The following is a 21,962-nucleotide window of genomic DNA, read 5'->3' as shown; positions in this document are numbered from 1 at the left end:
AATCTATTACCCAACTTAAACAGGAACGCTTATCTGCCCCCCCCCCCCCCCCCGGCCTGCCCCTTTTCTACTTGAGTGTGACAGTAATCATCAACTGAATGTCAACAGATATAATTGTACCAATTTCTGCAAGACTAATTTCTCTGATGAGTAATGTCTGTGCATATTATCTTTTAATGCAGTGCATATTTAACTGAAATGTCAATAAATGTCTTATTTGTGCCTCGACAGACCTTGCTGTACTGTAATAACGTTGAAAAAATGTTTTTTCTTACTGTGACTGGAAAAAGGGCCATGATTTAATGTTCAGCTTGCAGTCAGAAACTAGGTTCTTGCCTCATTTAACTAGACATGAATCTATTTTAGGTGATATTCCATCTTTATCTAACCAATTAAACATATTTATAAAAAGGTAAAGGATCTTTCAGAAGAATATTTCCATTTGGATCTGCTGAAGAAGCAGGAAGAGGGCCTGAAGAAACAAAGGGAGGAGATGGACAAAGAGAATAATATCTACTTAGAAAATCTAGTAAGACTTCTTAACCTTCTACTAATTTTGTTTTTACTTTATTAGTAATATAATATTGCAAGGTGAGATAAGGTACAATAAAATCTATGTCAATTAATGCACGGTTCAGTGAATTGAAGTGTCTTTTCAACTTTCCAATTGTATTCCCATTACACATTTTCTTATTGCAGTAATAATTTTGTAATTTAAAAAAGGGATTTTGTGAAGACCTGATTCTATGGACTCTACACAGATTACATGTAAATTTGTATTTGTACGTTCATTTTTTTGTTCATGTTTGATATTTAAAATTAGCTTTAATTATAACGATGGCAATCTTGATGTGCCGAATGGCCTAATTCTGCACCTATGACTTATGTACTCATGAACTTATAATATGTGCCTGCAATTTACAGAATAAAATTAAAACATTTCAAGTATTGTTTAGCCTGGAATCCAGATTGAAAGATCAGAATATTATCTGATTCCTTCATCATCAGACTGTGGTTTGAGTGGAAGTGTAGCACAAATATAAAGGAACTGGATGATGATAAATGATTCATTTTGATTTTATCATTAATGGAATTGCAATTTATCATCTCACTAATCAGAAAAATATCGAACAGCATGTTGTTTCTCTTTTGTAGGAGGAGAAGAAAAGAAAAAACAGAGAGGAAAGGGAAAAATTTGTTAGAGACATTTCAGAATTCAATGCTGCATATGACCTCTTGAGCAACAGAATAATAACAATTGAAGGAAATGCTAAGTCAGAAATATTCGACTTAGAAACAGAAGCTAAATATCTGCAGAATGGTAAGTTATATTTTTAGTCACATTTCATATTGTTTAATTTGAAAAATAAATTTAATATCATGGTTCTCCAAGTTAAGGTTTGGAGAATTAACAAAAAGTCAATACAGCCATATTTACAATTCAGCCATAGAATACTAAAACATGAAATGTCTAAAATCTGATGCTTTTGTTATCTTGGTCCTAAATTGATACTATAACCATAATATTCAGCATAATATTTTTCTCAGTATCATTCTCAAAAGCACGCATTGAGTGGGAGACCAAAACAACACACGTCTGGGCACAAGATTGCCATTTTAACTCTGTGTATTTTAGCAAATGCGCAGGCAGCTTTACCATATTGTTGCATGTATACATCACATAGCAGCTTTACCATATTGTTGCATGTATACATCACATATCTCTCCCCTTAGAATTGTGATACTTTTCTTCCATCTAAAGCATACTAATACGTATAAAACAATCCAATATCATAATGATCTTTATATCCATTATGTTTCCAAAGTATTTTTCTATAACGAAACCCAATGGAAGTCCAAAAATATGCATCATTTTGTATCCAATTAAATCCAAATCAAAGTTTACATATCCAATTCCTATTTTGAATGTGAGTATCGTCTTCAATATAATTCTATCAACCAAATAACCTAACCACCCCAAAATGCTGAATGAGATTATTCATGCTACAATCCTTCCCATTAATGATAACCAAATTTTCGTTGCGTTTACATTGTCCATATAACCGAGTCCGTATAGTCAAGTCCGTTGTCAAAATCCGTAGTAATCCGGTCGCTTTCTATTTCGCTTTGGGTACTGCTTACGCCCTGAATTGCTTTCTTCGTTGCGCTCTGATGTCGCGTAATCGACGGTGTCATCGTGGTTGTTTCCGTCGGTTTTCATGTGCAACGCTTCTTTCGTTGACATCTTCATCGCGCACTGTGGGCGTACCCATGTCTAAATCTATCGAGTCTCCCGTTTCGTTGGTTGTGGGAGAGTCGATTTTGCGTTTCAGAATCTGGTCTGTGTGATGTTTCCAGATTTCTACACCGTTGACGTGAACCTTGACCTGGTATGAGACAGGACCTAGCTTCTTTGCGATGCGTCCTGGTACCCATTTCTCCCCTCTCGCGTAGTTGCGCACTAGCATGCTCTCTCCCTCCTCAAATTCTCGAGCTGGGCACGAATCGTGGTGCAACTTTTGCGAGAATTGTTTGTCACCAATGGTCGCTCTTTCATCTGGCACCGCGATGCTGACACGCGTGCGAATTTTCCTTTTCATCAGCATTTCAGCCAGCATTTGCGTTGTAGATGTTTGCGGCGTTGAACGATACGAGATGAGGAATCGAGTGACGCGTTTGCAGCGATCCCGACATCTTGCGGAGCGCTGTCTTCACCGTCTGCGCTCTGCAAGACCATTGATTGCTGGATGGTATGGTGCACGGTTGACATGACGAATGCCATTCGCTTTCATGAACTTTGCGAACTTTTCGCTAGCGAAACATGGGCCTTTGTCAGAAACCAATGTATGCTGAAGGCCATGTGTCGCGAACACGAAGCGAAGCTTGTCGATAGTGACGTCACTGGTTGATTCACTTGTGATATGCACTTCAATCCATTTTGAATATGCGTCAATGAGAACAAGCAACATCTTTCCCTGTACCGGGCCGGCATCATCGACATGAACTCGCGACCATGGTTGACTAGGATGCTCCCATGAATGCAATGGTGCTTTGGGCGATCCCGCTGATGCATTTGGCATTCTGAACACACTCGGACTTTGTGTTCTAAGTCCTTATCGATTCCAGGCCACCACACACAACTTCTAGCGATCGCTTTCATCTTCACAATACCCGGATGGGCATCATGCACTTCCTTGATCATTTGCGAGCGACATTGGGGTGGTAGTACAACACGACTACCCCAGAGAAGACAACCCTCGTGAACGCTCAGCTCCACTTTGCGACTGAAGTAGGGCTTGAAATCATCATTTGGTGGTTTGTCTGGCCACCTGCTCATGATGTATTCGCGAACACGAGACAAAATCGGATTCCTCTGCGTCCTGGTGCGAACACGCGACGGAGTGATGGGCGATTTCTCCAACTCGCTCATCAGAAAGACGATTTCTCCTGGCATTGGCGCTTGCGATACCGTCGCTCATCGTGGGAGTCGGCTAAGCGCGTCTAAAGTTGGCGTTGGCTGAGCCCGGTTTGTACGCGATGTCATAATCGTACACTGCCAGTGTTAATGACCAGCGAATCACTCGCGGCGAAGCCATTAGCGGAATGGCCTTGTCGTTACTGAACAACCCAAGAAGCGGCTTGTGGTCGGTGTTGATTACGAATCGTCGTCGGTACAAGTATGTGTGGAACCTCTTGTCGCCGAAGACTATGGCTAGACCCTCCTTATCCAGCTGCGAGTAGTTGCGTTCGGCGTTATTCATACTGCGTGAAGCGTAGCCTATTGGCATTTCCGTGCCCTCTTCCATGATGTTTGACAGCACTACCCCAACTCCGTAAGGGCCGGCGTCGCAGGAGAGAACGAGCGGCTTGTTGCTGTCGTAGTACGTCAGAACTTTGGACGATTTCAGGCTTTGCTTAGCTTGTGCGAACACATTCCGCTGAGTAGGTCCCCAGTGCCATTCTGGTCCCCAGAACTGTTTTGCGCAGCAGTTGATGAAGCGGTTCGAGCATGGTTGAGAGATTAGGCAGAAATTTGCCGTATTAGTGCAGCATCCCAAGGAACGCCTTCAGTTCTCTGACGTCCTTCGGTTCAGCCAGCTCATCGATGGCTTTGACTCGTTCATCCACTGGCTGCAGCGCTTCAACGCTCACCTTATGACCCAGGTATTGGACTTCATTGACGAAAAAGGCGCATTTTTTCTGTTTCAGTCATAGGCCTGCATCTTGGAGCCTGCGGGGGATTTGTTCGAGGTTGTCGAGGTGTTCTTCCTCGGAACTACCTGTGACGAGCTGATCGACCAGATTCACAGCAACTCCAGAAATCCCCGCAAGAAGATTGTCCATCGTATGCTGAAATACAGCCGGTGCTGTTGAAATGCCAAACGGCATTCTGGAGTATTGGAATAAACCGCGATGGGTATTTATCGTCACCAGTTCATGGGATCTGGACGACAAAACCGACTGCTGGTAAGTGGCGACAGGTTACGTTTGGTGAACTGCTTCCCCTTCACCAGCTTCGTAAACAATTCATCAATCCGAGGTATCGGATACGTATCAGATCGAGCTGCTGTATTCACCATTAATCTGTAGTCTCCGCAGATTCTCATGCTACCGTCTGCCTTGTCAATGGAGTCAATTGGTGCCGCCCATTTCGAGTGTTGAACGGGTTCTATGATTTTCTCTTCCTGTCGGCAACGTGCCAGCGGCACAGGTCGAGCCGTGATGAATTTCGGTGGTACGGCCGGGTCGATGTAGATGTTGACTTCGACGTCCTTGAGCGTCCCGAGTTCGGCTTTGAAGAGGTCACCGTATTTGGAGAGGAGGCTCTGCAGTCGGTCATTCACGTTGACCTGGTTCATCTCCTGCCAGTTGAGTCGCAGAACTTTCAACCACTCAAGGCCAAGTAGGCATGGCCCCGCCCCCTTCGCTACCAGCAGCCTGAGCGTCGTTGTTTGCTGGTTGTGAGAGACGGGCACCGAACATTCTCCCTACAATTCCACTTTCTCTCCTGTGTAAGTATGGAGAACCACGGTGCTATCACGAAGGCGTAACCTTTCACCTTTTCACTACTGGTCCTTCCACGTCTCTTCACTGATAAGCGTACTGCAGCTCCGGTATCGATTTGCATGGGGATAGTTTTTCCCCCCACACACACGTCAACAGAGAAAGGAGTAACTTTCTTTTTCTCACTTTTAGTATGATAAAGACCATACACATCACCTTCCTCGGTCAGTTGGTGGCTTTTTTCCGTTTTTCCGGCTGACTGCTTTTTCTGCTGTTTTTTCCTTCCACTCTGAGCATTTTTCCCACTCGACTTGCACACCCGTGAGAAATGCCCTTTTTTCCCACAGTTGAAACAATCCACCTGTTTCACTGGACAGTCGTTCGGGTCAGCATGGGGAGAGCCACCACAGCGATAACATGAAGATCCTCTTAGGGTTCTCTTGGGCTGACTACTATGAGGCCCCCTAGATTTTACGATTTTGTTTATCGCTTCACTTAGCTTTTGTTCCCCATCACGGAGATCAGCCGTGTTGCGGTCTGCCGTCTCCATAGCGGTGGCGATACCGAGTGCCTTGTCGAAAACCAGCGTGGCTTCCGACAATAATCGACGCTGAATACGGTCATCATCAATCCCACACACCAAACGATCACGTAACATTTCATTGAGATTCGAACCATAAGCACAATGTTCAGCGAGGTGACGTAACTCGGCCACATAATCCGCGACTGACTCACCCGGTTGACGATGACGAGAGTTGAATTTGTAACCCTGGACGATGACCAACGGTTTCGGGACCTTGTGATTCGTGACTGTTGACACAATCTCAGAATATTCGACTTGCCCAGGTTTCTGTGGAGCAAGTAAACTCGAGGTGAGTCTGTACGTTGGTCCTCCACATACGGAAAGCAAGATGGCCCTCTTCTTTCCTGCATCTGTAATGTCGTTGGCTAGGAAGTAATGTTCAATGCGCTCGGCGTACTGCACCCAGTCGCCATGTGCAACATCAAATTCCCCTATTGAGCTAAAAATAGCCATGGTAGCCACAACAGCAAGTCACCAGGTGAAACTTCAAAACAAGTTTATCCTCGTCGCCAATTAATGACACGTTCTTCTCAGTATCATTCTCAAAAGCACGCATTGATTGGGAGACCAAAACAACACACGTTGTGGACACAAGATCGCCATTTTAACTCTCTGTGTATTTTAGCAAATGCGCAGGCAGCTTTACCATATTGTTGCATGTATACATCACATAGCAGCTTTACCATATTGTTGCATGTATACATCACACCATAAATAAATGTCCCTTCACTTCACCTGCCTTTCTGCAAATCTTGCAATAGGTATTCATTGATCAATATGAAATAAACTCAAAAGTGCTGGAAATATTAAAAGGCCAGGCTCTATCTGGGAAGCAAACATAGTTAATACTTAAGTCAATATCTTTTCATCAGAAAAGTTAGATATTGCCAGTTTTAAGTTGTAAAGGAAGGGCCACTGAATAGAGAGAACATAAAGCAACATTTTTTAAAAGGTGGACACCACGAGAGATTGGATAAATGTGGTGGTAATGTTGCCCAAAAGCAGGTGTTATAGGCTTGCAAATAAAAAAAATATTATGCCTGAGAAAGGTGTAAATTAGAATGAAGAATGACATTTGAAAGTACCTAAAGAAGTGAGATGCGTTTCAAAACTGAAATTTAGTTGTCAGGCTAGATTAGCTGATTATCTGAGTTTTTGAATTAAATGCTTAGTCCTGAAAACTGCACTGTGTCCAGTTTTTCTTGAGCTAAAAAATTATTAAAAATTGAGTCTTAAATTCCATTGTGTGAGTGTAGGAGGCTAGATATAGAGGCCGGAATGGAAGTGGGATGGAGAAAGAAAGTGATATTTTTTAAAAGTATTAGAGAAATTCAGCAGCAAAACACCATCTGTACAGGGAAATGCACAGATGATTTGGTTTGGGACACTTCTTCAAACTGATGGGCTGATTGGCAGATGGGTAGAGACAGCAACAAAGGCAATTAACTGGAGGTATGCATGTGGTGGGGATGGGAAACAAAGTAGATGGGAAGGGAACGGGGGGGGACGGTAGATAAAATTGGAGAATTCACTGTTCATGCTTTTCAGTTGAAAGCTGCCCAAGCAAAATATGAGGTGCTGTTCTTCCAATTTGCTTGTGGCCTCACTTTGGCAGTGGAGGAGGCCAAGGTCAGAAAGGTTGGTATGAAAAGGGGGATCAAAATAGCTAGCAATTGGGAGATCCAAGAGGGGGGGGGGGGGGGAGGAGAGGGGGGGGGGGAGAGAGAGAGGGGGGGAGAGAGAGAGAGGGGGGGAGAGAGAGAGAGAGGGGGGGAGAGAGAGAGAGAGAGAGAGAGAGAGAGAGAGAGAGAGAGAGAGAGAGAGAGAGAGAGAGAGAGAGAGAGAGAGAGAGAGGAGACAGACAGACAGACAGACAGACAGACAGACAGACAGACAGAGAGAGAGACACAGACTGACTGACTGACTGACTGACTGACTGACTGACTTACTTACTTACTTACTGACTTACTTACTTACTTACTGACTTACTTACTTACTTACTGACTTACTTACTGACTTACTTACTGACTTACTTACTGACTTACTTACTTACTTACATGTGTTGGTTTAAAGGGTCTGTTTGCATGCTTACTGACTTAGATGTGTTGGTTTAAAGGGTCTGTTTGCATGCTTAATGACCGGATTTTGGAACATCACGACCAATGCGTTCACAATTTCTGCAGCTGTCTTGTTGAAGATACTAGTCGTCACGGCCTGGATATTTTACCATCAGACCCCTTAGTTTGCCTAATAGCTTTTCTTTAGTAAGAATAAATATTTTAGATTTCTACCATGTTCTTGCCTCTGATTTTTCAATACTATTAGAATGCTTTTAGTGTCTCCCTGTAACACTCTATTCTATTTTTGCAATGGAATATATCTTTGTTGGGAATTGCAAAATATCCTCTTAAATGTCTGCCTCTGTTTATTTACTCCCTTACTTTTCCAAGTCCATTTTAGCCATGTATGCCTTTATACCCTTCTTTTAGATCTGAAACTGCTATTGTCAACAAGTTTCTGTCTCTCAAACAATTCCTTCAACTGTGATTATTTTTGCCAGAGAATCCATTACAATATCATTAAATAATTCTGCCTCATTACACATAAGCAGATCTAAATATCTAATTTCCTGGTTGGTTCCACAATGCATTATATTTAGAAACTGTCTTGAATAAATTCCAGAAACTCATTCTGTAGACCTGTTTTGCCAGTTTGATTTATTCAATCTGCTTGAAGTCACCCATAATTATTTCTGCACGTTTCGTGGAGGCCCTCATTGTTTCTAGATACATTATAGTGCAATGTAGCTACTCTTCCATTAGTGATCTCTTTCACTTGCTACATCTTACCCTCACAATTATACTAATTCTACATCTTGAATTTCTTAAGCCAAATTCATTTCTCAATTTTGTAAAGATGTCATCCCTTAGCAACAGGTCTTCTACTTCTTATATGATGTTATGTATCCCAGAATATTTAGTTCCCAGTCGGGGTACCTTGTAACAATGACATATATTTGCATTTTCCTATTGTTTCTGTTTGTACCATCTGTTATGAAAACTATGAATTCCTGTAAAGAATCTTCCATTTACTCTTTTTTATCATTCCGTTTTTCCATACTTCGACTTGGCTTTCTCCAACATTTTTGTTATAACAATTTTGCACCTTTTGGCTTGACCTTTGACTTTCTGAATTTCATATTGTTTGTGCTTGCATAAAGGACAATATTAACAAATGACCATGAATGCAGGTCTGTATTTGGCAACTGACAAGATGATGTCTGGAAAGGTGATATTTTGGAAGGAAACAAGCACAAGATGGTATTGCTGCACAAGATATTGCCTCATTGGTGTTATTTGGCTGTAATGAGTACTTATTGCTGAATATGATGCAAAGTCACATAGCAAATTTGATATCTTCATTTTTCCTAAATTTATATGTCGTGAAATCTTTCCAAAGTTCTAAATATAAAACACACAGCAAATAATTATTCAAGTAATATAAAGCAAAATAATTATTTTTAATTATCGTGTATTATGTGTTTACAGATATGAAAAACATGGAACTGAAAAATATTCAGCTGAACGTTCTCCAACAACAGAAAAATGAACTACAAGGAGAATTTCTGCAACTTCAGGACAAATTACAAGGTTTCATGACAATTGAATACAATGTTGTGTTTTCATATTTACCAGTAACTTAAAATTGATGAACAAACAGTTCTCTCAGTTTTATACATATGTAGAACCATTCAGCACAGAAGTAGATCATTCAGCGCACAATGTCAGTGCCGGCTGTGATGCCAAATTAAACTAATCATGAGGAAGTTTGGCATGAACATCAGCATCCTCACAAACTTATACAGATGCACCATCGAGAGCCTGCTGACGGGCTGCATTACAGTCTGGTACGGGAACTGTTCTGCCCACAGCTACAAATCACTACAGAGAGTGGTGAAGACGGCACAGCACATCACTGGCAACTGTCTTCCGGCCATTCAGGACATTTTCTACTGGCGGTGCCTGCGGAAGGCACGCAGCATCATCAAGGACCACAGCCACCCAGCAGGCAGGCTGTTCTCCTTGTTACCGTCTTCCGAGATAGATTGGTACCATCTACCGAGATAGATTGTTATGTGCTTACGTGCCTGGAACACCCTGCCAGTAATGATGGTGGTGCAGATATAATAGTGGTGTTTAAGAGACTTATGACTATGCAGTGAATAGAGGACAAGAGAGAAGAGAAAGGCAGAAGGGATTAGTTTTAAGTAAATATCATGCTCGACAAAGACATCATAGACCGAAGGGCACGTTCCTATGCTGTACTATAATATGTTTCTATGTTTGAATCCGACAAATCAAATTTTGAACCTTACCACATAACTAAAACAACTTTTGGCAAAGCCACATGAAATCAAGCATAATTGTAAATAAGCAATCAATCTCTCTTTAGCTTTCTGAATGTGTCTAAATATGCCTGTACCTTGCAATATATTTGAACCACATTTCCCTCATCTAATAATTATTAAAATCAAATTGGATGAGAATATAGTCAGGTTGCATTTTCATGTATTTTGTTGTAATCAAGGAACCTTCTGCAATAACTTTACATGCCATGTCTTTGGTGTCCCCCCAAAAATTATACTTTGCCTCCTTCTGTCTTAAAAACTGGGCAGCATAGGTTTAAGTTGAGAGGAAGAGGTTTTAAAGAGGATTTGACTGGAAAGTCTTTTGCAGAGACATTAGTTGGCATCTGGAACTTGCTGCCAGAGGAGATGGTGGTCCAATATAATCACACCTTCTTATAGCTTGGCGTAAGAGCTTGTTTGGTAATGCTTCTTTGGAGATTTTGGTATGAAACGTCCATTAAACATAGTGTTACATAGAAAAATTATTGTTGCAAACTCCAGCAATAGAGGGCTGGTATTGCAAAAGTCCAGAAGAATTTTGGATTTAGTTGCAGTAAGCCAACATAATTGAGTTACTGTTTAAGTTGGTACAATGTTGAGAGGGAAAGGTAGATCAGCCATGATTGAATCATGGAGGAGACTCGATGGGTTAACTAGCCTAATTCTTGTATGATTTATGACTTATGAACTGATGAATATAAAATAGACCTGCAGAGCTGATAGTGATTAGTCTCTCACATATTCCAATAGGTTTGGGTATAAAAGGTCAAAACATAGAGTCCAGTCTAATCAGGAGTGATTGAACAGATTATATTTGAAGCGAATAGTATCACAGGCTGAGTGAAATGGCTGTTTCAGTCTAGAGCATTGTAGTTCTTAATTTATTTTATTTCCAACTGATTTCAGGGTTACAAAGGCATTTGAGCTCTACTTTATTTAACTTTTGATCATTTATTGACTTGTCAATAAAGGTGAAAATAACGTGTTATTTTTCAGGTCTTGAAGATGAGATTACTAGAATAGCTTTTAACGCAAAGCTTTTGGAAGCAGAAAGATTAAAAATATGTCAAAAACCTCAGGCAGACGATGAATTTTTACGGTATGCCCATTTGGTTTTAATTGTATATTATAGTTTTCCTCATAGATTTCTTTATTGTTCCTTCCTTTGCTAACATGATGGATTTCCCTCTAATTTCGGAGTGTCCTAATCTTGTACCAAGTAAATTGTTAGTTTTTTTACCCATTGATAGATTATTACATTATTTTCATCCTTGGCATGAAGCTGTTCCACAAAAAGGTATTGCTGCTTGAGATACCATTACTGTTCCATCTTAATTTTGTTTCAGAGGTTTTATGGACCCATTGTGCTTTTGTAAGGTATTTTAGGATTTTGATTCGTAATTTTAGGAAATTTCTCATATAAGAAGACGTAACTAATTTACTTACTATCTTCCACAATATACCTCCACAAATCGGATTGTCTTGGATACCAAAACAAAATATTGTGAATGCTGAATATTAGCATTAAAAATTGAAAATGTCATATATGCCAGCAGGTAGGCAGCACCTGGGGCAACAGAAACACAATTAATGTTTCATGTGAGTGACCTTTGGCTATGGTGGAATAATCTCCTCTGGCCTAGTTGAGTGCACATTGAAAAGGTTCAGTGATTCAGGTAAAGGCAGCCTACTTATTGAAAACTCTATTCACTGCCTTAAATGTCTACTCTCCAGCACCAACCCAAGGTGGTAGTGATGTGTATCAATTACAAGATTCAGTGTAGTATTTTGTCATTTAAAAATTGCCTCCCAAACCTGCGAAGTCTGCTATTTAGAGATGGACAACAGATTTGTTGGGGCACAAATGTTTCTCTGATTTTGTGTCTCCAGTGTCTTATAGTTTTCCTCCAGGAACAATTTTTTTATGATTTCCTGGCTGTCAAAATCCTGGACCACCCTGGCAGTGTGTAAAGCTGTAATGTGATGCATGGGATGCTAATCACATGAGTACAGTGGTTTCTATTATGAGGTAGCCGTTAGTTAGTTATCCCATTAATAGTATGATTTAACCTCTTTTAGATGATGAACATTTTTTCATTTGTGTGTTTTTCAATTTTCATGATGAGGGAATCATCAGCCCCAATAATTCTTGCTGATAACATTAGTGTGTCTGGGAACTTGACAGGTTGGGGATTAAGTTGTTTCTTTTCAAAGCTCTTTTGCCAACCATAATGCATTACGGATAGAATGAAGACGGTCTCTGTGGAAAGGGGTGGAGATGGGAAGATATGGCTAGTGGTGAGATCCCATTGGAGGTGGCAAAAATGTCGGAGGATTATGTGCTGTATACGACGGCAGATGGGGTGGAAAATGAGGAATAGGGGGACCCTGATCCTGTTGTGACTGGGGGGAGGGGGAGCAAGAGCGGAGCTGCGGGATATCGAGGAGACCCTAGTGAGTGCCTCATCTATGATGGAAGAGGAGAACCCCCGTTCTTTAAAGAACGAGGACATCTCTGATGCCCTGGTATGGAACACCTCATCTTGGGCGCAGATGCGGCGTAGGCTGAGGAATTGGGAGTAGGGGATAGAGTCTTTACAGGAAGCAGGGGAGGAAGTGTAGTCCAGATTGCTGCGGGAGTCAGTGGGTTTATAATAGATGCCAGTCGATAGTCTGTCTCCTGTGATGGAGACGGTGAGATCAAGAAACGGTAGGGAGATGTCAGAGATGGTCCAAATGCATTTGAGTGCAGGATGGAAATTAGTAGTAAAGTTACTACTAAACGGATACGGTGTCAGTTTTTCTTTTCCTTTCCTCCCCACCCTTCCGAATTTGGTGTTGATGTTGTTAGTGGATGGCGTGGGTGAATGGGGGGGTGGTGGGGAGGGGGGCAGAGGAGGGGGCGAGTAGGGGTCGGGGGGGAGGAGGGGGGTAGGGGGCGAGAAAGGGAGGGGGGTGGGGAGAGGAAGCGAGGTGCAGGGGAGGGTGGAGTGGAGGGGAGGTGAAAGGGGGAAGGGGAGGGAGGAGTGGGGGGGAGGAGTAGGGGGAGTGGGAGTAGGGGGAGTGGGAGTAGAGTGGGACTGGGGAGGTGAGGGGAGTGGGGTGGGGGTAGTGGTGTTGGGGTGGGGGGGACATGGACAGTTGTCATTTGCTGTTGAAGACCACTGGAGCAAGTATGTCTTCAATGAAATTAGGTATGTGCAGTTTTAAATGAAACTCTTTCTACATAACTTAGTCTTACATTTTATGACCATTGTTTTTTTATTCAATACCAAGAGAATGTGTAAGGAAAAAGCAAAATAGAAAAAACAAAACAAAACAATTTGTTCTTTGTGTTGTAGAAAGTATTTCTGTTCAATAACCTTTCTTTACATAGCAGAATCTACTCATGATAGGCCTGACATTGTACATATAGTCCAAGAACTACATACTGTTGGAAATAATACTCCTTTTTCACACAAGAATGTAGCCCAACGCGTGTGCACATCTGGCGTGCATACTTTTCTTTTGCTGAAAAGTTGCATTACGCGCCAAATTCTGAATTTTGATGTAAAATTCGGAATTTTTGATATCAAAATTCTGAATTTGTAAAATCGAATGTTGGGAAGTCTGGGTTATAGTTTGGTTTGTATTGTATATATTATTATAATATTTGAATATATATATATATATATATATAAAACGTCACACTTGATGAAAGGCCAGATGAAACATTAGGAGATTAGTTTTAATGTAGCCTTCTTGCCCGGATGTGTTAAGTTGTACAGTACGCTGAAAACTTGACGCATCGTCGCATCATCCTAGGCACAACCGGCCATGGTTTGTCAGTGGAAGTGTCACATACAATGGTTCCTCTCGTGTTGCCGATAGGTACATCTTCCAATTTTAGGGCTGTATGCATCTGGTGGTAATGGATAAGATCGGGATCAGTATGCTGTGCGCGAGCCATGGCATGAAAATTGATGCGTGTGGCCGCATTCAGAGCATCCACCTCTAGTCTTGATAGGGTGTCGGCAACCGGATTTATTTTTTCCTTGAATGTGCCTGATGTCACTGGAGAACTGCAGAACGAAGTCCAAGTGGCGGATTTCCCGCGATGAATAGCTTCCCACACTTGTATGAGTAATGTATATGAGCAGTTGGTGATCCATATAAATAGTGAAGGGACGGCCTTTCAACAGATGGCGGAAATGCTTGACGGCGTGGCACATAGCCAAAAGTTCTCACCCGAACGTACTGTACCTTATCTGAGTGGGTGATAATTTTTGCTGAAAAGAATGCCAGAGGCTCCCACCTGCCATTGACGGCTCTACGACGGCTCCCATGCCATTGATGGAGGCATCAGTGGTGAGCGAAAATACGGCATTGGGCCTCTGATAGACCAGCATAGTTGCGTCGGCGAGAGTCCTCTTTGCGGCGTTGAAGGCTTGCACTGCATCCTCGGGCAAACACAACGGTTTCTTTGAAGACGATTTGTCCAAACCTTTAAGTAAGTTAGTCAAGAGTAATAGGGAACCTGCGGCGTTTGATAGAAAGCACTGGTAGAAATTCATCATCCCCAAAAATCGCCATAATTGGTTTATCGAATTTGGCACTGGGTGGTTTTGGATTTCCTGCACCTTTGCTTCGCCGGGCAGGATGCTGTTCTCCGTGACGCGATGCCTGAGGAAAGTGAGCTCGCAAGCGCCAAACATGCATTTGTTTGTGTTAATGACAATCCCATATTCGTCAAGACGCTGGAACAGTAATCCGAGGTGTTTCTTGTGTTCGTCTTCGCTGGAACTCGCTACCAACATGTCGCCGATGTATGCATAGACAAAATCGAGGCCAGAGAGTACGTGGTCCATGAAGCGATGGAACGATTGTGCTGCATTTCATAAACCAAACGGCATCCATAGAAATTTGCACGTCCAGAACGGAGTGACCAGCTCTCTTGGGAATATCAGCAAGCTCGACCGGAACTTGATAATATGCGCACATGAGATCGATGCTTGTGAACGCCCGCTTGCCCTGTAGGCTTGCAGAGAAAACCTGCAAATGTGGGATGCTGTATCGATCTGGAATAGTGGCATTGTTTAATGATCGGTAGTCGCCGCAGGGTCGCCAATCTCCGGGAGACTTCTTCGGGACCATGTGAAGAGGTGATGCTCAGCAGCTCTTAGACCTGCGGATGATCGCGAGCTCCAATATGTCAAATTCGGCCTTTGCAACTTTGAGGCGATCTACGGGTAACCTGCGCGCTCTTGCCGAAACGAGGGCCGCGGGTCTGAATATGATGCGTGACAGTGTTTGATATTGTGCCGGTAAGACGGAGTTATTGTCTTGTTACCTTGGACTATAAACCTTGGACTATAAACGTGCAGTTATTAATCGTGGAAATTGTTTAAGTAACTCCTGATATGAGCCGGTGCTGGGTTGGAGGCTGGTAAGGTGAGAGATAGTCATTGCTGGATGGCAGATGCAGTTCACCTGTGCGCGGGTGCGGTAATCGGTTAAGCGGCGATTTAAAAAAAATCTACCAGCAAAGAGAAGTGTGAAAGAAAATCCACTCCGTCATCGGGTCCATGGGGGGCAGTGGGCGTGGGGGCCGAGTGGGTGGAGGGGAGGGTGGGGGTAGGAGGGGAGTGAGGGTGGGGGGAGGAGAGAGTTGGCGTGGAGGGGGTGGGAGAAGGAGAGAGTGGGGGTGGGGGGGAGGAGATAGTGGGGGAGAGCGGGGATGGGGGAGAGTGGAGGGAGTCGGGGGAGAGTGGGGGTGGAGGGAGGAGGGGAGGGGGACAGTGGGGGTGGGGGGAAGGGGGACAGTGGGGGTGGGGGGAGGGGAGGGGGGTGGGGGGGAAGAGAGAGTGGGGGAGGGGGTCAGTGGGGGGCAGGGGAGAGTGGGGGTGGGGAAGAGGGGAGAGTGAGGGGGAGGGGGGAAGGGAGAATGGGGGGAAAGGAGAGTGGGGGTGGGGGAGGAGAGAGTGGGGGGAGGGTGGGGGAGGAGAGAGTGGGGGGAGGGTGGGGGAGGAGAGAGGGGCTGGGGGGAGTGCGGGGTTGAGGGAGAGTGGGGCTGGGGAGGAGGGTGGGGTGGGGAGGAGGGTGGGGTGGGGAGGAGTGAAGAGTGGGGGTTGGGGAAAGTGGGGGTGGGGGGGAGGGTGGGGTGGGGAGGAGTGAAGAGTGGGTGTTGAGGAAAGTGGGGGGGAGAGTGTGGTGTGGGCAGGGAGAGTGGGGGTGGGGGGAGGGGAGAGACGGGGCGAGTGGGTGAGGGGAGGGGGGAATTGGGGTGGAGGCAGGGCTGGGGGAGTGGGGGTGCGGGCAGGGGAGGGGCAAGTGGTGGGGGCAGGGAAGGGGCAAGTGGGGGTGGGTAGGGGGGATGGAGTGGGTCAGTGGGGGAGGAGAGGGGGATTGGGGGAGGAGAGGGGGATAAGGGGAATGGGTGGGGGGTTTGAGGGTGCTACACCAATACAGGAGAGGCTTTGGGTCCACGGCTCACTCAGTGACACCCTCTCCCCTTCTCTGATCCCCCTCTACGCAGAACGGGTCCACTTGGTCTAGTTAGTTTATAAAGTTGACAGTGATATTGGAAGTTAAACAAATGTATTCTTGAGTGCAGGAATCACTCAGTGATTCAGCCCAACTCCTACAGGGTGCAGTGTTTGCAGCTCTCGCAACTGCTGTCATGGGAAATCATTAAGTTGCATATATAGCTAGTTTACAGCCTAGCACAAAAGGTCCAAATATCCTTTTGGTCATCATAAAACACAAATAATCAAAATCAGTAATATAAACTTGTTAGAGCTTTGCCTTAATTATTTTGACCTTTTTTTCATTTGTTTTCATGCAAACAAACTTGTTGCTCCGTTTTTACACAAGCTTTTACACATAGCCGCTCTCATCAATTCTTCACTCTCATGCCACTGACTCGTGCATCCTTCAAACAAATAAGATTGATCAGTTATCTATACGAGCATTTTAAAAGCCTGACATTTTTCTTAAAACGGATGAAATCTTTAAATTCGGCATTATTGACATTTATCATTCCCAGGGTATATTGGTTTAAAAGAATAAGAAATAATTTTCCAAATAATTCTTTAGGAATTTTTTCTCAGACTGTCTCTGTTAAAATGTACAAATTCAAGACATAATCATATATCCCATATAGATTTACCACTCTGTTTACAATTGTCGATATGATATGAGAGTTTGTTACTGTAATTGGCCATTCAAACAATTTGGTTACATCACATTTGCAAGCACTGGAGACCCCATTGGAATGTTGCATACATCAGTAGATAGTGCAAAAATGGAAAGTTACAGTATTATCGTATCAGTTGCTAAACCTTTGTTTGAGGTCAACACTTAACACCAGTACTTTGGCCTTGACTGGATATACTAGACTATTATTCCACTTCTTAACTATAACAGGCCCCTTATCCCTCCAATCCTCCCCCCACTGACCCACTCCACCCCCTTAGCCATCCCCACTTGCCCCTTCCCTGCCACCACCACTTGCCCCCAACCCTGCACCCCCATTCTCACTATCCCCCACCCCCCCTTTCCCCACCACCCCCCTTTCCCCCTCTCTCTTCCCCCCCATTTTCTCCTCCCCCCATTCTCTCCTCCCCAGCCCCACTCGTACTCTCCCCACCCCCCTTTCCCCACCACCCCCCTTTCCCCCACTCTCTCCTCCTCCCATCCTCCCCCCACTCACTTTCCCCCACTCCCCCTTTCCCCACCAGCCCCCCTCTCTCCTCCCCACCTCCCCTACTCTCTTCTCCCCCCACCCTAACCCACCTCCTACCCCCATCCTCCCCTCCACGCACTCGTCCCCACGCCCACTCTCCTCCGTGGAGGCATTGGTGGCGAAAGCTACTTACCGAGCGTGCAGGGAGGAGGAGGGAGCTCCGGACTACTGGAGACGGGCAGTGCGGCGGCGGCTGTGGCCTAGCCGAGCTGGGATTACTCACGGCGGTTGTGGGAGAGAGGAGAGGGGAGAGAGAAGCGAGGGGAGAGAGGAGAGAAGCGAGAGGAGAGAGGAGATAAGCAAGGGGAGAGAGGAGAGGGGGGCCCCTGATTGCGGCCGTGCAGCTCCGCTACCGGCGTCCATCTTGTTTGTGAGAGTGAAGAGAGAGTCCGTGCACAGCAGCCCTTGGAAAAATGTGTTTAGAAATGAGATTTCTGAACTTTAAAATCACTCTAACTTTTAAAATATAGGATCAATTTAGATAAAACTTGTTTTTAACAGTCGCCAGGAGAGTGGTGATTAAGGTGCGGCAAAAATTGTGGCGCTATGGTTTACAGTTTTGGCTGCAGGTCCACATGTCTCAGAGAGATATACATAAATACAAATATATATACAAATATATATATATATATATATATATATATATATATATATATATTAGAATATATAATAATAGATATATATACTAGACAAAGTAGTAGAGGGGGTACAGGGAAGGGGAGAGGGTGTGACTGACGAGCCTACTCTCTCCTCCCCCATCCCCACCTCCCCTTTCCCCAGGACCCCCTTTTCCACACTCTCCTCCCCCCACCCCCTCCATTCTCTCCTCCCCCACCTCCACTCTCAACTCTGCCCTACCCCCCCTCTCCTCACCACCCCCCTTTCCCCCACTCTCTTCTCCCCAGCCCCACTCTTGCTCTCCCCCACCCCCTTGCCCCCACCACCAGCCGCCCTCCCCCCCACCCAAACTGTCTTTCTCCCCTGTCCCACTCTCCCTCCCACCCCCACTCTCTCCTCCTCCCACCCTCCCCGTCCCCCCCACCCTTACTCTCCCGGAGCGGCGGACTACTGGGGACGGGCAGCGCGGCGGCTGCCGTGGCCTAGCCGAGCTGGGATTACTCGCGGCGGTTGTGGGGGAGAGAGGAGTGAAGCGAGAGGAGAGGGGAGCCCCTGATTGCGGGCGGGCGGCTCCGCTAACGGCGTCCAACAGTCCGTGCGTGCCGTATGGTGACGTAATACGCACAGCAGCCCTTGGAAAAAGGTGTTAAGAAAGGAGATTTTTGAACTTTAAAATGTCTGTAACTTAAAAAATATAAGACCGATTTAAATGAAAGTTGTTATAATGAGTTGCTGCGAGAGTGGTGATTAAGGTGGCGCTATGATTTACTGTTTTGGCGAAATCACAGAAATATATATACAAGATCTGAGTTTTAGTAGTATGTATGTATATATATATATACATATATATACCAATACATATATATATATACCAATATATATATAGATGTTTATGTGTGAAGAACATTTCTGTTTCAGGTTAAAGAAAGAATTGGAATTACACAAAGGTGATGATTTGGAGAGTGTGTATGAGACCCTCCGGACAGAGATACAGTTCCTGCAGATGGTAAAGAATGTTAATGTAGTTTTTAAAGATTTTTTTCAGTTTAAATTTAACCAAATTTTATTATTATTTTGTCTTTAGTTTTAAAATAAATAAATAAACCGTTCTAATTGGTTCCCCTCAATTAAACTTCTCCACTTGGTCTCACTCTTACATCTTGAGATCATGGAGATGAGGAGGAATTTCCTTAGTGAGAGGGTGGTGATTCTGTGGAATTCTTTGCCACGTGTGGAGGCCAAGTCAGTGGATATACTTAAGGCAGAGATGAGTAGATTCTTGATTAGTACGGGTGTCAAAGGTTATGGGGAGAAGGCAGGACAATGGTGTTAGGAGGGAGAGATAGATCAGCCATGATTGAATGGTGGAGTAGACTTGATGGGCTGAATGGCCTAAATCTGCTCCTGTCACTTATGGTCTCTTTTGACATCTCATTTTCTTCAAGTCAAAGGTATAGCCATGGGCATTCGCATGTGCTCCTACTATGCCTTTTCAAAAATATTCATGCTGTTCCGAACGTGCCTGGCAACATTTCCCAATTCTTTCTTCCCTATATCAACGACTGTAATAGGACTGCCTCCTGCAGAGCTCATTGATTTCATCAACTTTACTTCTAACTTCCACCCTGCCCTCAAATTCACCCGGATTATCTCTTATACCTCTTCCCTTTCTCGAACTGTCTCCATCACAGGGGAGAGACTATCGACTGATGTCCACTATAAATCCATTGACTCCCACATTTACCTTGACTGCACCTCCTCCCACCCTGCCCCTCGCAAGGACACCATCCCTCAATCTCATTTCCTCCATCTCTACTGCATCTGCTCCCAAGATTAAGCTTTTCACTTTAGGACAAGGGCAGCATGGTGGCGCAGCAGTAGAGTTGCTGCCTTACAGCGATTGAGTGTCCGAGACCCAGGTTCAACCCCGATTACAGGTGCTATCTGTTCGGAGTTTGTACGTTCTCCCCATTACTGCGTGGGTTTTCTCCGAGATCTTCGATTTCCTCCCACACTCCAAAGACGTACAGGTTTGCACGTTAATTGGCTTGGTATAAGTGTAAAATTGTCCCTAATGTGTGTAGTGTTAGTGTGCGGGTATCGCTGATCGGTGTGCCGAAGGGCCTGTTTCCAAGCTGTATGTCTAAACTAAACTAAACTAAAGACAACTGAGATGTTCACTTCACTGAATGTGTTTCTCTCTCCTGATGTCTTGGATGGAGCCCTCACTCATGCCTCAACTGCATACCACATTTGTGCTCTTGTCCCCCCTCCCCCAAAATAGAACAAGGAGAGAGTTCCCCTGCTCCTCACCTTTCAATCACCAGCCTACGAATCCAACACGTCATTCTCCAGAACTTCTGCCATCTTGAACATGATCCCAGCACGTGTACATCTACGTGACCCCTCTACTTTGTCCCTCCAAAACTCCTTGTTTTGCTCATCCCTTCCCATCCAACCTGCCCCCTCCACAGGTGATTTCTCCTGCAACTACAAATGTAATACCTGTCCTACATCTCTCGCACATCCATCCAGGGACCCCAGCAGCTCGAGCAGGTGAAACTGAGGTCCATGTATACTTTTTCCAACCTGATGTGGCCTCCTGCACATCAACGAGACCTAGTTCTGTCTGCCCAGGCTGCTGGAGCTCCTGGTTGATAACCATTTTAACTTCCCTTCCCATTCCCATGACAACCTTTCTATCCATGGCCTCCTCCGTTGCCAGACCGAGGCCACATACAAACTGGTGAAAACCTTGTATTCCATTTGGGTAGCTTACAACCCTAGAGTATGAACATTGAATTCTTCAATTTCAAGTAATATACTCCCCCTCTCTTTCACCTGCTTCCCCCATCCTGATACACACACTACTCCCATCATTTCCACACCCCCAGCTACTCTGCTTCTTTCCCTACCTTGGTGCACTAATCTTCCATCCCCAAGACCCCATTTCTTTTTTATTCCCCATCTTTCCCCTCTGTCCTGTACCCCACAAAAGCTTTTGTGATGTGGTCTTGCATGGTGGCACCAACATGTATTTCAGTCTCCTTTCTGTAAACATGAAAGAAACATAGAAACATAGAAAATAGGTGCAGGAGGAGGCCATTTGGCCCTTCGAAAGCATATGGTGGCACATGGAGTACTGTAGTGGCTGTTTATTCATTGTAATGACCCATGGGACTAGTTAGCATTTAATAAGATATTAGATGGTAATCTACTCTAGGTCATTTGGTCTATGAGGTCCATGATTAATGTTGAACAGAAGAGAATAACAAGCATAAAGCCATAAAAAACACCACAAAAATGTTGTGTTGTGTCTTTTCAGAAACTATCACAGGACAACCATCCACAGAATAACAAGTCCCAAATTTAACCGTGGTGTGCATCTGAATCTGATTTATCAAATGTAACAAAAGCACATTGGAAAGAGGCAACACCAATAATTTGAGGCATAAAATATGGATATTGTACACAAAAGTGAACTTAAAGTGCTGGTACAGTTTATTTTTCATTCACAGTGTGATTATAAATTAATAATTAAACAATCAACTTATTTCATCTGCTCAAATCGCATTTTTTGCTGCAGTGAGAGAAAAACGTTTAATGTGAAAGAAATGCTGCTGAAT

At 44.2% G+C, this 21,962-nt stretch overlaps 1 protein-coding gene across 1 annotated transcript; it reads left to right on the top strand.

The window, feature by feature from the left end:
• Window positions 1-433: 433 nt before the first annotated feature.
• On the top strand, window positions 434-21,709 carry LOC144600832 (coiled-coil domain-containing protein 172-like). The gene is made up of 6 exons (XM_078412722.1): window positions 434-529; window positions 1,156-1,321; window positions 9,136-9,237; window positions 10,992-11,094; window positions 19,255-19,342; window positions 21,662-21,709. Exons 1-6 carry the CDS (start codon window positions 494-496, stop codon window positions 21,707-21,709), a joined length of 543 nt encoding a protein of 180 aa, XP_078268848.1. The 5' UTR covers window positions 434-493.
• The last annotated feature ends 253 nt before the right edge of the window (window positions 21,710-21,962 follow it).

Source organism: Rhinoraja longicauda, chromosome 16, assembly GCF_053455715.1.
Source record: "Rhinoraja longicauda isolate Sanriku21f chromosome 16, sRhiLon1.1, whole genome shotgun sequence".
Lineage (NCBI taxonomy): Eukaryota > Metazoa > Chordata > Chondrichthyes > Rajiformes > Arhynchobatidae > Rhinoraja > Rhinoraja longicauda.
The sequence above is the reverse complement of the archived record's forward strand: the minus strand, read 5'-3'. Positions and strand labels throughout refer to the sequence as shown.